General features: G+C 41.2%; 1 protein-coding gene and 1 long non-coding RNA gene across 19 annotated transcripts in view; one reads left to right on the plus strand and one right to left on the minus strand.

Moving 5' to 3' along the window:
• Positions 1 to 12469, plus strand: part of LOC133216978 (uncharacterized) — a 185881-nt gene that overhangs the window by 101617 nt on the left and 71795 nt on the right. The gene's annotated exons all lie outside the window — the stretch shown is intronic.
• The window catches only part of FOXP1 (forkhead box P1), a 386028-nt gene that overhangs the window by 43113 nt on the left and 330446 nt on the right, over positions 1 to 12469 (minus strand). For all 18 annotated transcript variants that reach the window (XM_061362086.1, XM_061362097.1, XM_061362096.1 and 15 more), the window contains one exon: positions 3647 to 3751. In XM_061362086.1, coding sequence (XP_061218070.1) covers positions 3647 to 3751 — 105 coding nt within the window. The remainder of the gene's footprint in view (positions 1 to 3646; positions 3752 to 12469) is intronic.

Raw genomic sequence — 12469 nt, forward strand, 5'->3', positions numbered from 1 at the left:
CAATTTATGATTTCCGGCCTACTTCAACATGTATTAGCATATACCTGGTTTCTTTAATATACACTTTGTTTTTCCAAAACCACAAACATAGTTGCTGGAATTTCATGTGGAAGTGCTTAAGGGGTTGAAAGTTAACACCTTTGTGAGCCGAGCAGTCTCACAGTTGCTGCTGAACAAAAGCCTCTTTGTAGGAGCTTTCTCGAAATGTTTTCTTAACATGTTCCAAGTAGTTTTAGGCAGGCAACTAAAGTAAACAAGATGTTACCATGATAAAAACACTTGTGAAAACATTACAGAGTGCACTTAGTAGTTTCTTTCACATAAACTCCCCTTCATTTCATCAAAGTTAAATGCACATGAAGCAGATTACTAGCATCACTGCGATACAGGACCGCAAGATCTCTCCAAAGGTCTGGGTCCCTCTTTTCAAGAACAGATTTGATTTTAAAATGGTATGGCTGTGATTAAGCATGTCTAAAATATAACCAAATTAAAAAAGGAGGGGAAAAAAAAAAGGGGGGGGGGAATGGGGGAATATACATAAAACCCTACTCAGTCTTTTCCTTCGTTTTTCACCCTGGATACCTTGCTGAATAACCCCCCTCCCTCCAGCAGGGATTTCCTGCACAACTTGCCGTATAAGGGGTATATATTTCTATCTGCAACAGTCTTTAAACACATGCAAATGAAATCAGGGATACAGTCAATTTCGAAGGAAAGTCACTCTGTGCTACTAATTGCTCCTTTCGCTGCCGCCTGCGAGTCGGGCCCTGGTTAACACGCGAGACACGTGTGGACCCTCCAGCCCTCACCTGGCTTCCCGCAGCTTGGCAGAAGGCCATCAGGTCACCGCGGTGAGACTGGACTTGTTTTTAGGCTCGGGGAGAATTCTGGAGCACGCAGGGCGCTACTGTTTCATTAGGCATAGCAGCAGCCCCTGCTGCTATCAGTTACCTCTAACTGATACTGCATCATGTGATAACCAGTGGCTGATGGATTAAAGGGAGAATTAAAAAAAACATCCCACAATGCTAAAACTGCAACTTATTTCAAAAAGAAATAGGGAAATAAATGCATACAATAGCCCGTGTATCTGCTGGTTCTGATAAGCATCCTCCTGTTGGCTGTGAGTGAAAGACAACTAGGATCGTTATTTGTACAGTATTTATCTTTGAAATCAAGGGCCCTGTGGTGTACCTCACCTTGGGAACAAACACTACAGAACGATCACAGAAGAGTGTCAAATCTCTGGTTTTGATTTACCAACAGTTATGATATTTCTTCCTCAGGAGGAAAAGAAATGAACCATGTTTTAGACCTGCAACTCCTTTTTTCTCCCTTAACTGTAGAATCATTTTATTGGCATACAGGGCTTTCATTCCACATGTAACTTCTCTTTGCTTTTTCTAACAGGCCTTTTTACTGAGGTAAGTGAAATTAAGCAATGCTCAATTGATACACAGGCTGTATTTCACTTGGTAAACAAGAGCTTTTCTCTTGAGGGGACTGTCGGAAGAGCTTCATGGATTATACAAGTATCATAAAGAAACTTCAAGCATCTACCTGTTATCTTTGCATTGAGTAATGAATTCTGATAAATGGCAATATAATTTAAGGACGGACGCTCCACAGCAGGCTTTGAAGGCTACAGTATCATTTTATGATGCAATGCTCACTTCCTAACAGTGTCAATACACTGCTCGGGGGCATTCATTTCTGCATTCATTCTGGGTTAAGTATCACTCTGAACAATAAGACTTTGTCTGGACACTGTAGAATTTGAATAATGAGAAAATTTACACGAGCTGATGGGTTTAAGAAAGTCACACAAAATATTTCTATTGAAAGGTTTCAATGAGGGGAAAAAAAGGACTGATGATAAGTGTGTGATAAAAGAACCACCATTGTCGGAGCTGAGAGTAGATGGAGCCACTTCAGGTTCAGCCTGGGCTGGTAAATGGTTTTCAAGTTATTCCTACCTAATGATTGCCCCTAGTATTTTTTCCAGGTGAACTGGGTCTACTTACTGAAACATCTCCAAAATGCCATATAAAAAATTCAACCCTGCCTCTGCCCACATTGTGTGACTTAAGGGATATATTTTCTACGTGTGGTCACATTAAGCAGGAATTCTTTCTGAACCCAGCAGATCTAATCTGGAACAGGGACTAGCACAGGAAGCAAAGGTGGCATAAACTGATGTAACGTGACTGCACAGGTTATTCCGATATCTAAGGCTACCGCAGCACCTCTCCCCTGCCTTAAGTGCAGTAAGATTTAGAATTATTTTACAGGTCTAAATGCTACAGTATGTCATATGAATATGCTGGCAAGTATGGCGAGATTAGCATTTAGTTCACTTACGTGAACAACAGGATGAATTACAAGAAACAAGGCCACCCTTTATGGAAATCTGTGACGAGCACCTTCTTATTTTGTAATCCTCCTGTAATGAGAACTTCCTCATTACTGCACCATTCCATACTTGTAACATATGTTTATACTAGGACCTGTGCTGCTTCTACTGAATTAAGAAGGGTTTTGCCAGTGGAAGCAGAACTGGCCCATTCTGTTCTGAGAACAAAAACCTATCTGTGTCATCTAACATCATCCAACAAACATCCCTTGCTTGCTGTTGCCCTTCCCTCCCTCCTGTAAAAATCCAGGGAGCTGTCCCAGAAAGAGCAGATACAGCTCAACATTCTGGGACTGATTCTACATATCTATCCTGAAGAATCCCATGTATTTATGGGGACTGACTTCATAAGATCACTACTGCAAAAGGGAGCAGAACCTGTCCCTTTGTGCATTTAAATCATAAGCATTGCTTGGGCACTTGGTCTCCTATGATCTTACAGCCCTAGTACTTGAGAAAAGATCAGTGCCCAAACCTTCCAGAAACTGGGTGCATCTAAAGCATACATGTACCTGGTCATCTACCCTGACAGAGCACTCTTTTGTGATGGGAATGCTGTTTGCTCCAGCTTGGAGGTGAGGATGATGGTTTTGCTGTGGAGCAGCCATGTGTAAGTTATTAGAGCTCTGCCGGTCCTTCCCTGCATCAGGATGCACGCATTACCACTTACTAGTCCATAATGCACTGTTTATGCAACGCGTAAAACTGTGTTCTTTGGCAGCAAGGAAAAGGTCTGCAGCAAACTGCAGGGGCCCAATTAATATAATTATAGTTTATTTTTAGTAGTGTAGACTTTGTTCATTAGTTACTTATTTGACATAAATTAAATTTCACGTGATGTTCTGCAATTCTCTGTTCAATTACGGACTTAATTTAAGACTAAATTTCTAAATTAAAGTGAAATCAAGGTTAAATCAAAGTTGCATTGTTTACATTATCAATACTGCATCTTCCAAATTATTTAAATAAATTAAAAAAAGAGAAAAAAAAAAGGCTGTAAACTGCAACTATTTTACAGCAATACACTGAGCAAGACCGTACTTTCCCCATGGGACTAATTTACTATCCCCTGTTAAAACGTTCTTGAGCCTGTTCCAAAAGCCATTGAAGTGAAAGGGAGTTCTCTGTTGACTTCAATGGGCTTTGCATCAGGCCCACGGTGAGTGACAGCACACAGAATTTCAGGGCATGCTTTCTGTACAATGCAAGTGCCAAAAACACAGTCCTTACTTTAGAAACGACTGGAAGTCTTCACATACTGCTTCACAGCCTGGCCATTTGCATACACCGTGTCCATACAGCGGATGGTTGTGTGAATGCTCCTCGTGGGATAAACTGGAGGTGAGAAAGAGAAAAGAGGAAAAGTGGTATAACCGAAGGTACTGCGCCAATTCGTCTCCACTAAGACTCTTAAGAGCAGCAACAACAGATCCCGAAGCCTCCCTAACATCTCGCAGTACCCACCTGACTCTGCCCATGTTTTTTCAAAACAGAATTAAATACCATTTGCAGTGAGAAACATGTGTCATTCTTACTTAGCTATCCTCCTACATTTCATTAATTAATTAAAAGCTTTGTAAAGAATTTAAATTACATGGATGGAGGAGAAATCACTTGACAGACCTGCTTAATATCCTGCTTGATATTTTGCTAAGAAATTTATGAACATTGCATATTTACAACTCAACTTCATCAGGAAGAAAAGTCATCTCCACACAGCAGTGTATTCTTGTAACACAATACAACCCAACCCGAGGCTTTTCTCATCACTACAGAAAAAGGAAAAGCATTAAGTTTGAAGCCTTGCCTTTCCCACCATGTTATTTATTTACTGGTTTGTTCTGTTTTGTTCTTCATTTTGGGATTGCTTTTTTCACCCCCGCTTACAGACACTTTCTTTGCGGAAGTACAGACCTCTTACATCCAAAAGAAGGTTCAAGATGTTATTTTCAAATGCAAAATTCATCATAAAAATGGAACCTTGTAATCAAGAATTCCTGAGCACGAGGGGTTAGTGGGGGCTATTAACCTTCAAAGGTTGGGCAGGAAAGTCACAGAGCTTTCTAACCACTGAAACCTGGGTTAAAGAAGAAAAAACTGGCATGAGCACTAAGGGGTTAATCCTTCAGTGGGATTCCAATCAATACGTAATGATTTGGCTGCACTGATCCAAGTCATGAGACGCTTTGATCCGGGCCATGTGGTGCTCAGGGAAATGTATCTGTTGCACTAACTGATGAACCATATTCTAAAATATCTTCTTTATTCAACTTCTGCATGGAAACTTCTGAAGTAAAGGAATTATTTTTGCAACAATTTCCATAACCTTAGATGACTTTCAAAATAAAATGTCAAAATAATATTGAAATCTCTATTTTATGCTCACACACAGATCTATTTTTCATAGCAATCTTTTCGCTACAGTATGCCTGTGCTGTATTATGGACTTCAAACATACACAAAGGATATGAACACATACCAGCATCTAGGTGTGGCTTTTATGACTTATTTTATCCTGGATCATAGGTAACGTTATGGATAAATGCTTACTTTTTGCCATTTTACTTTCATACACATGTGGAAATGCTGTTTATTCTTGTTCTGTAAAATTATCTGCCGTGTACTGTAACAATATTGTGTTCTTGTATTATTTCTGATGCACTGGATAGCAAGATCACCACAGAATACTCCCCTGAGATGTTATCCCAAATGCAAAGAAATTGCAAGAGAAATTTTTGCCACTTTTGACTTCAGGCCCATTGAGAATCTAAAGATAACTGAAGGTGGGGGTTTTAATTATTTTAAAGTTGTATGGTTTTAATTCAAAAAATGTAAAGATCTGATTGGAAAAGTTATTACGAGTTGTACATTAACTTAATTATTTCATTGACATCTAAATTTTGGCTGTATGCATAGAGTTCTACAAGCATAAATATATCTTTATATCTATAGATCTGTATCTATGTATGAGTGTGCAAGGTAATTCCCTAAAAGAAGAACTGTAGGTGAAGAGACTTACAAAGGCTTTTTCTCTACAGGAATACTACCCTGGTTTAACTTAATTTTGTTTAAAATGTGCAAGTGGGGAGAAACTCTATCGGTTAATTTTTTAAAAGAACAAAGGGACCGATGCCTTCCTTGTAAGGAAATTGGAAAAATGCTGCACCACACATTTCCTCAGCTGAGAGTGAGAGAGGATGGCTGAAAAAACCATCCACCCAAGCCACACCGGCGTATGGTCAAACACCCTCCACACACATCAGGAAAGAATAATTCAGAAAATAACAGGATTTATCATCTGCTTCCATACCTGAATGAAGCAAGGAGTGAGAAAGCAGGCTTTCATGTTAACACTCTATTAAAATCTATGAAGACTGTATATGAGAGTTATGATTTCAGTGTGCTCGGCAAACCCCCCAAAAAACATTCACTATATTAATTCACACAGCACGCGTTACCCATGCACCAGGATGACTGCAGAAACACTGGGTGATGCCAAGTAAGGAGTCAGGCCCCTGTGGGGTTTAAGCACTGTAAATCTGATTTTAATATCAACAGGAGTCACATGGCTTAAACCCCCAGCAGGGCTTTTTAAAGTTTCTCTGTCAGAGCCTAAAGGCCATGGCCAAGTCAACGGAAGGAGCCCTACTGAGATTCATATTTATTTTTTTAAATCCAAGTGCAAATCTCTTTTCTTTCCAGGAAACTTGCACAAGACAAGACAAATGATGTAGGACATGATACCCTGGTACTGCGTCCAAAGAAAATGACAGAACAACCAGGAGAGTATCAAACTGCAAACTATGCTCAGGATGTCAGACTACTGCTGTCAATAACCAGAAAGATTGGTGCTGACTGCAAATGGCACCTTAAAAGGTCATTTTGCTAACACGATGCTAAGCGTAACTTACTTAACACCTACATACAGCTTCAACTGCCATTTGACAAAGGAAAGCAACTTCTTCAACTTACCAAAAATAGACACTTCAAAAGCAAAAAGCCCCTTGGTACTGAAAGACATGCAGGCACCCTCCATAGGCAGCATGTCTTTCAAAGGCAGCTACTCCCATTCCACTCAGCGGTGGGGGGGGGGAAGTTCAGCAGTACCTTTTGGTGACCTTTAAGCGTCAGTATCAGATGACTGCTATTTTATCCATCCCACTTTTGAAGATATTATAGATTGCCACTTGTTCCCTGATAGAGCCTCAAGAAGCACCTCAAAACAAAACAAAGAGTGGGTTTATACAGAAGCGGATGTAACGCACAAAGGACACAGCCATTGGAAATGAATGGAGAACTCTGCTTCAGTGATCTAAATACTCACTTTGTTTGAGCAAACAGAGGTGGAAAACGAAGATTTTAATCCAATACATAAACAAACAGCTTTGTGCGCACAATGCAAACCTATAAGCTTAAATCATTCAATGATATTTTGTCTGCATGTGAGCACGGTTTATCTGGATGCATCCTTGGTCTCGCTGCCGGAGACAGACTTTTAGAAGATCTGAGCTTTGGCAAGCAGAAGCAAGTTTTAGGTCTGTTTGATTTCTAATGACACATTAGAGTAGGTGTTTGTTTCTGTCACCCTCTCTCCTTCCCAGGAATGCATATTCGTGGTTGGGTACTGGTGATGCAACACTAGCTAGTGGAAGTGATTTTATAACAAGACATAATTTTCAAAGAACTGAAGGCATAAACGATGGAAAAATCAAGATTATGTGGGGGTTTTTCTCCTTGTATTTGCATACAGAATGCTTAACGCAATACAGTTATTTCCAAATAATGCAATAGCACAGCGCTATTACATCGAAGTTCAGCAAACAACCCTCTGGCATGTAAAACCTCTTGCATAAGTCAACTTATTCATGACATATGACAGAGTAACAAAATCCATGTGGGAAGCTGAAAACTGCGTAGAGTGTCCGCTTATTTTCTGTTGCCTCCAGCCCGGTTTCCAGTAAGGAGAGGAGGGGAGAAGGGCCAGAGGGCCAGGCACTTCCACAGCTCCTCTGTGCTTGCTGGATAAGAGGAGAGGAGTTTATACCTCCGCTTTCTTCAACCTATATTGCTGCTTCATAGCCCCAAGGATCTCCAGAGGGTCTGGAAGCAGATTCATCAACTACTCCAGCAGGGATGGCTGTAGAAGCTGCTACTTGCACAGCTCTGCTCTTTAGACTACTTCAGCCATTTAACTTTAATCCATTTGCTGTGCTACAGCATCACTGAAAAGTAACTCTTTGGGATACAAAAGCTCGAAGTTGGAGAAGCCACAGAGAGCTAAGTGCACACGAAGAGTAAAATGACAGCAGACCCCCAAGAAAGATGCAAACACACTAGGTGTTGGGGTAAGTAGTGACCAAAGCACTAGCAGGAAAGCTACCCGAGCTGGTTTAATTCAACCCATACTCAGTAACTGTGTGAAACTGGGTACCATCCTTATACACGCTGGCCAAAAAGTCACGGGTGGATATAAAAACCAGCTGAGTAGAAGCCTCAGGAATAGTGCTTCTGCCACACAGTGGACCATATTTTAAATATTCATGATGCTGACATGTTTCATATTCCACTCTCCCCCTTCCACATCTGCTTGGGCCAATGATCTCTGCCAAAATGCTGGCCGAAATCAGTGATGTAGAGAAGCATCCCTGATTTTCTATTACAGTTATGAAACATCTGCTCACATTCTGACAGCGCAGAGAACATGCCTGAGCCACCTGCACACTGAAAAATCAATAGCACATCTCCTGCTTTCCTCTTGGAAGGGGTTTGAGCAGAGCACCCACAGAAACGCCTTTTTTTCTTCAATTTTATTTTATTTCTCAGGGGCAGTGGGAAGTGACCTCATCAGTGTCAGCTGCCATGAAACCAGTGTTCACTGCATGGAGCACAGGACTCAGTCTCACACCACATTCCCCCTTGGCCTAAGTGGATGGCACAGACACTGAGGCAAAATGCTATGATTTTGGTCTTGTACAGGAGGAGAAGGAACAGAACTGGGAACCAACATGGGTCTCCTGTGACTGCCCAGGGAGCTTTCAAACTCACCAAAAAGCACCAATGGAATAAAGTTGGTGAAAATGTCACAAGTCTCCAAGTCAGGAATACTCACTGCATTAGACATAAAGTTTAAATGGAACCAGTAATGAATAAATCTTTACACTAACTGTATTTGAATGGAAGTTCCTGCCTTCATGGCAAAATCAATTCCATAAAGATATGTTTTGCAGTGAGGGTGCAAATCCCCCTGAATTCTTACTAAGGTGGCTCAGCACCTTCTTCCTCTCTAAACTGTCAATTTAATATAAAACCCAGTCATTAAAATTTATATATATTTAAATAAGTGTTAAGCCATATACTGAAATGAACTACTTCTATATATTCATACTTCCAGCCAGGCCTCAGTATCTGCCCAGAAAGGAGGCATTTGATTTGAATGGAGAATTGTCTGAACAAGTACTTCTCCACTGCTGGATGAAGCTTAGCAGAGGGTCGTGGGCCTTCAGGAAAGGTGGCATTTGATGTGTACAGTCAGTGACAGCTCTCTCCAGAACTGGTCTGCAAATTTTTGGATGATTTTTAAAGCTGCATTTCTTCCCTTCCTCATTACTTTAGCCCACAACCAGACCTAGGACTAGAAGAAGCTCATGTTTTACATCAAGCCCTATTGGGAGTAACAGGAGTGGTATATTACATTTTAAATGACTACACCAATTTAAGACAGATCAGGTTAAAACTGCAGCCTACAGGCTGAAAACCTGTCTTCTAATCGGTATGCACTAACTTGTATACTCATGTGGTATAAGGAAAGGAAAAAAAAGCAGAGCTGTAGCACTGATGTAGTCACACCAGGCCAGCAATGTACCCCAAATCACTGCCCCCAGTCCTCACACCTCTGCGGCACTGTTCTCTAAACGTCTGTTGCAAAGAGAGCACTGGAGCATCTGCAGCAAGGCTAGGACAAAATCTGGCTAACATTCCATTTCTCTTTTACTCAGTGCAAAGAGTATAACCAGACTGAATAATTATACACATCATTTTCTGGTTTTGATCTATGCACTGAGGGTTTGGATTAGTAATCAACATTACGACCCTCCAGCACACTCAAAGTATTACATACTTCTTCCAGTGGCACCCCCTCTTCCAACCCTGCAGCAGAACTGCCCCGGGGTCCAGACAGCCACTGCCCTACATCCTTTCCTTGGAGGAACTGAACCTATTTCTAGACCATTGAAAAGAAAAGCCCATTGCAAAAAAAATACCAGTACTGAATTCATCACTTATCTCGGGTGGAAGTTCCATTCCTGCACTTGAATTAACGAGTTTCTCTCTACTATTTAAAATTCTTATTTTTTTATTTCAACATTGTGTCTAGGTACTGTAGTGAAAAGTACATCAAATATACCCAGACGCACATGATTTGAAACGCTGGATTTTAAATTCCAGCACTGCTAACTAATGAGAACAATTTTTTCCCTCTTCTGCTTTGTAGCATCACTTCATGTACTTACATACCATAATCACATCCTCCTAGAGCCTCTATTTTTCCAGGGTGTAGATCTTTAATTCCCTTTAATCTGTCTTCATAGCCTATTCCCTCCAACGCCTTTATCATCCTAGCTGCTCTCCTCTATATTTGCTCCAGCTTCTCTTTATCCTTTCTGCAAGAGAGTGGCCAATTGTACATCACACTCTCAATGTGGTTTAACTGGTTCTGCATAAAGCAGAACAGGAAAAAAGGACTCAGATGCAACACGCATGTTTATGCCTCCCATGACTGCATTTACCTTTTTAACTAAGACATGGCACAGAGTGTCCCACCTTAATTTCTCAACCCTGATTATGCCTCAGCCATTTCCCACACAACTGATGCTGAGCAGCTGACGTGTCATGTCAAACCAGCAGTTTGGAATTTTTATTTCCAAGCTGGGCTACTTTTTTACTTATCCCTGCTAAATCTCATTTGATTCCTCTCTGAACAGCCTCCTAATTTATTCAGATGAAACCGGATTGATTCAGTATCTTAGTTTAATTAGGAAAAAAATGTGATCTTGCCACTTTCTTGGGTCTAGGAGTGGGTTCTGGTTTTTTTAACTGACTTTCAGCACAGCAATCCCATCTCTCTTACACACCCAATTCGTATGGCAAAGGGAGGTGGCAATGGCCAGGCTTTGGCCCCAGTTCAGCAACGCTTTTAAGAACACATGCGAGTTTAAAAACACAGGATTATGCCTTGGACTTCTTCGAGACTGAGGTGTAAAATTACAAACATACATACATACTTTGTAAAAAGATCCGTTTGCCAGCCTAATTTTACTGTAATTTATATTCTGTTGTTACATTTACATTTATAGTAAAAGAAAACACTGAGAAACAAGAGCTATTCTCCTTTAGCAAAACTATATTACATTTAGAGTTGAGGCAAGTCTTCCACCCCTACATTAACCAGCAATATGTCATCAAATACGATTAACAGGGATTATTCACATCAGTATTTTTCTCCCCTGTCCCACAAGCACACCAAAACATGTGCAGAAGGTGACAGCCACATCACATACAGCCTGGGGGCTCACTGGGAGAGCCCTCGCCCACTGCATGTCCATGCGGCCACCAGGATAGTCCCTCTGGGAAAATGTGTACCAACTAATAATTCAGCTACATAGCGACTCCAAGGGAGAAACACAGCTAAAGCATCACATCCTCTCTGCTGCATGCTTCCCCTGCAAAGAATGCTATTTAAGAAAGCACAAAAATCGAGAGGACACAAGCCTGCTTCCCCAGGGAAGCGTGCTGAATCATACAGGTAGTGTAAATATCATATGCTGCTGCAGGTGCTAGGCGGTCTATTTGTTTGTGTTTACTAAAAGGCATAACAAATACACTAAAACAGAACAGCATTTGGCATTGGAATGATAGATGCCAGAGCAGCCATAAATCACATTCACTTGCTTGGATTTGAACCACTGAGCAATACTAACACTACAGCCCCCCCTTTTTCAGAGAGACTCTTTGCCGTGATACGTCCCTTTCAGGGGCAGCATGGCAATGTACAACGCTGAGAGGCTCACCATCCTTCCCCAGCATGACAGAACTGAGAAAACCCATGCAACAGTGTGAGAAAAGGGGGGGAAAAAAACATTAAAACCCCAAGAATGAAGTAAGAGACTTGCGTGACATGTAGAGCCAGCTAACATCGCTTCCAGCTTTGCAACTTCTGAGTTAATTCACAGTATAAACAACAAGGAAAATGTTTCTTCCGAGCAAGACTTCCTGTAAACTGTTCATTAGAGCGGGGCTGGTGCACCTGCTGATTAACCAGGCACTCCAAGAATAAACAACAACCCAAGCCAGCCAGATTGTTCTGGAATTTGCTCTGAGCTGATTTTTCTTCCACCATGTTATAAATTGGATTCTACAATAAAACAAACAGCAGAACATAGGTTGCCGAGAGTTAAAAATCTACTTTTTACACTACATTGACCACAGCACCCACAGGCACAGCTACAATGTCTTTCTATGAATGGGACAGATTGCCATATGGATGCAGACACTGAACAAGCTGTACAACTCCTGGCGACAAGTGCCTAGGGGACTGTCCTATATTAGCACCACCTGTGCTGTGGAAATTGTGCTCTGTGTATGAAATGGTATTTAAGGGCCCATCATGATGTTATTTTTGAGTACACATGCAAAAAGGAAAATTACAGTTAAAAAGAATTTGCTGGCTAGCGGATCTGTTGCTCAGCTTCCGAGATCGCTTTCCAAAGGAATAGTTATCTTCTTTATTCATGCAGCCCAAAATGACAAGCTGCAACATATATTAGCAGTTTTCCCTGTCTGGGCTTATACCATCATTTTAATGAGAAGAATACACTATATAATATACATACACCTTTCCCGATCACACAGAAGAAATTACCACCCTCCCACCTGAAAAACACCAGCTCTATGGAAAAACACCCCACGGCATCACACAAACACTGTTCCAGCAGCAAGCAACGCAGTATAAATTCTCCTTGAGCTCCTTCCCGTCTCTCAGTGTGCAGCAGGTAGAGC

The sequence above is a fragment of the Neopsephotus bourkii genome, unplaced genomic scaffold (genome assembly GCF_033783945.1).
Source record: "Neopsephotus bourkii isolate Nb327-2 ecotype Australia unplaced genomic scaffold, CSIRO-AGI_Nbou_v1 NB_1080, whole genome shotgun sequence".
In the NCBI taxonomy this organism is placed as follows: domain Eukaryota; kingdom Metazoa; phylum Chordata; class Aves; order Psittaciformes; family Psittacidae; genus Neopsephotus; species Neopsephotus bourkii.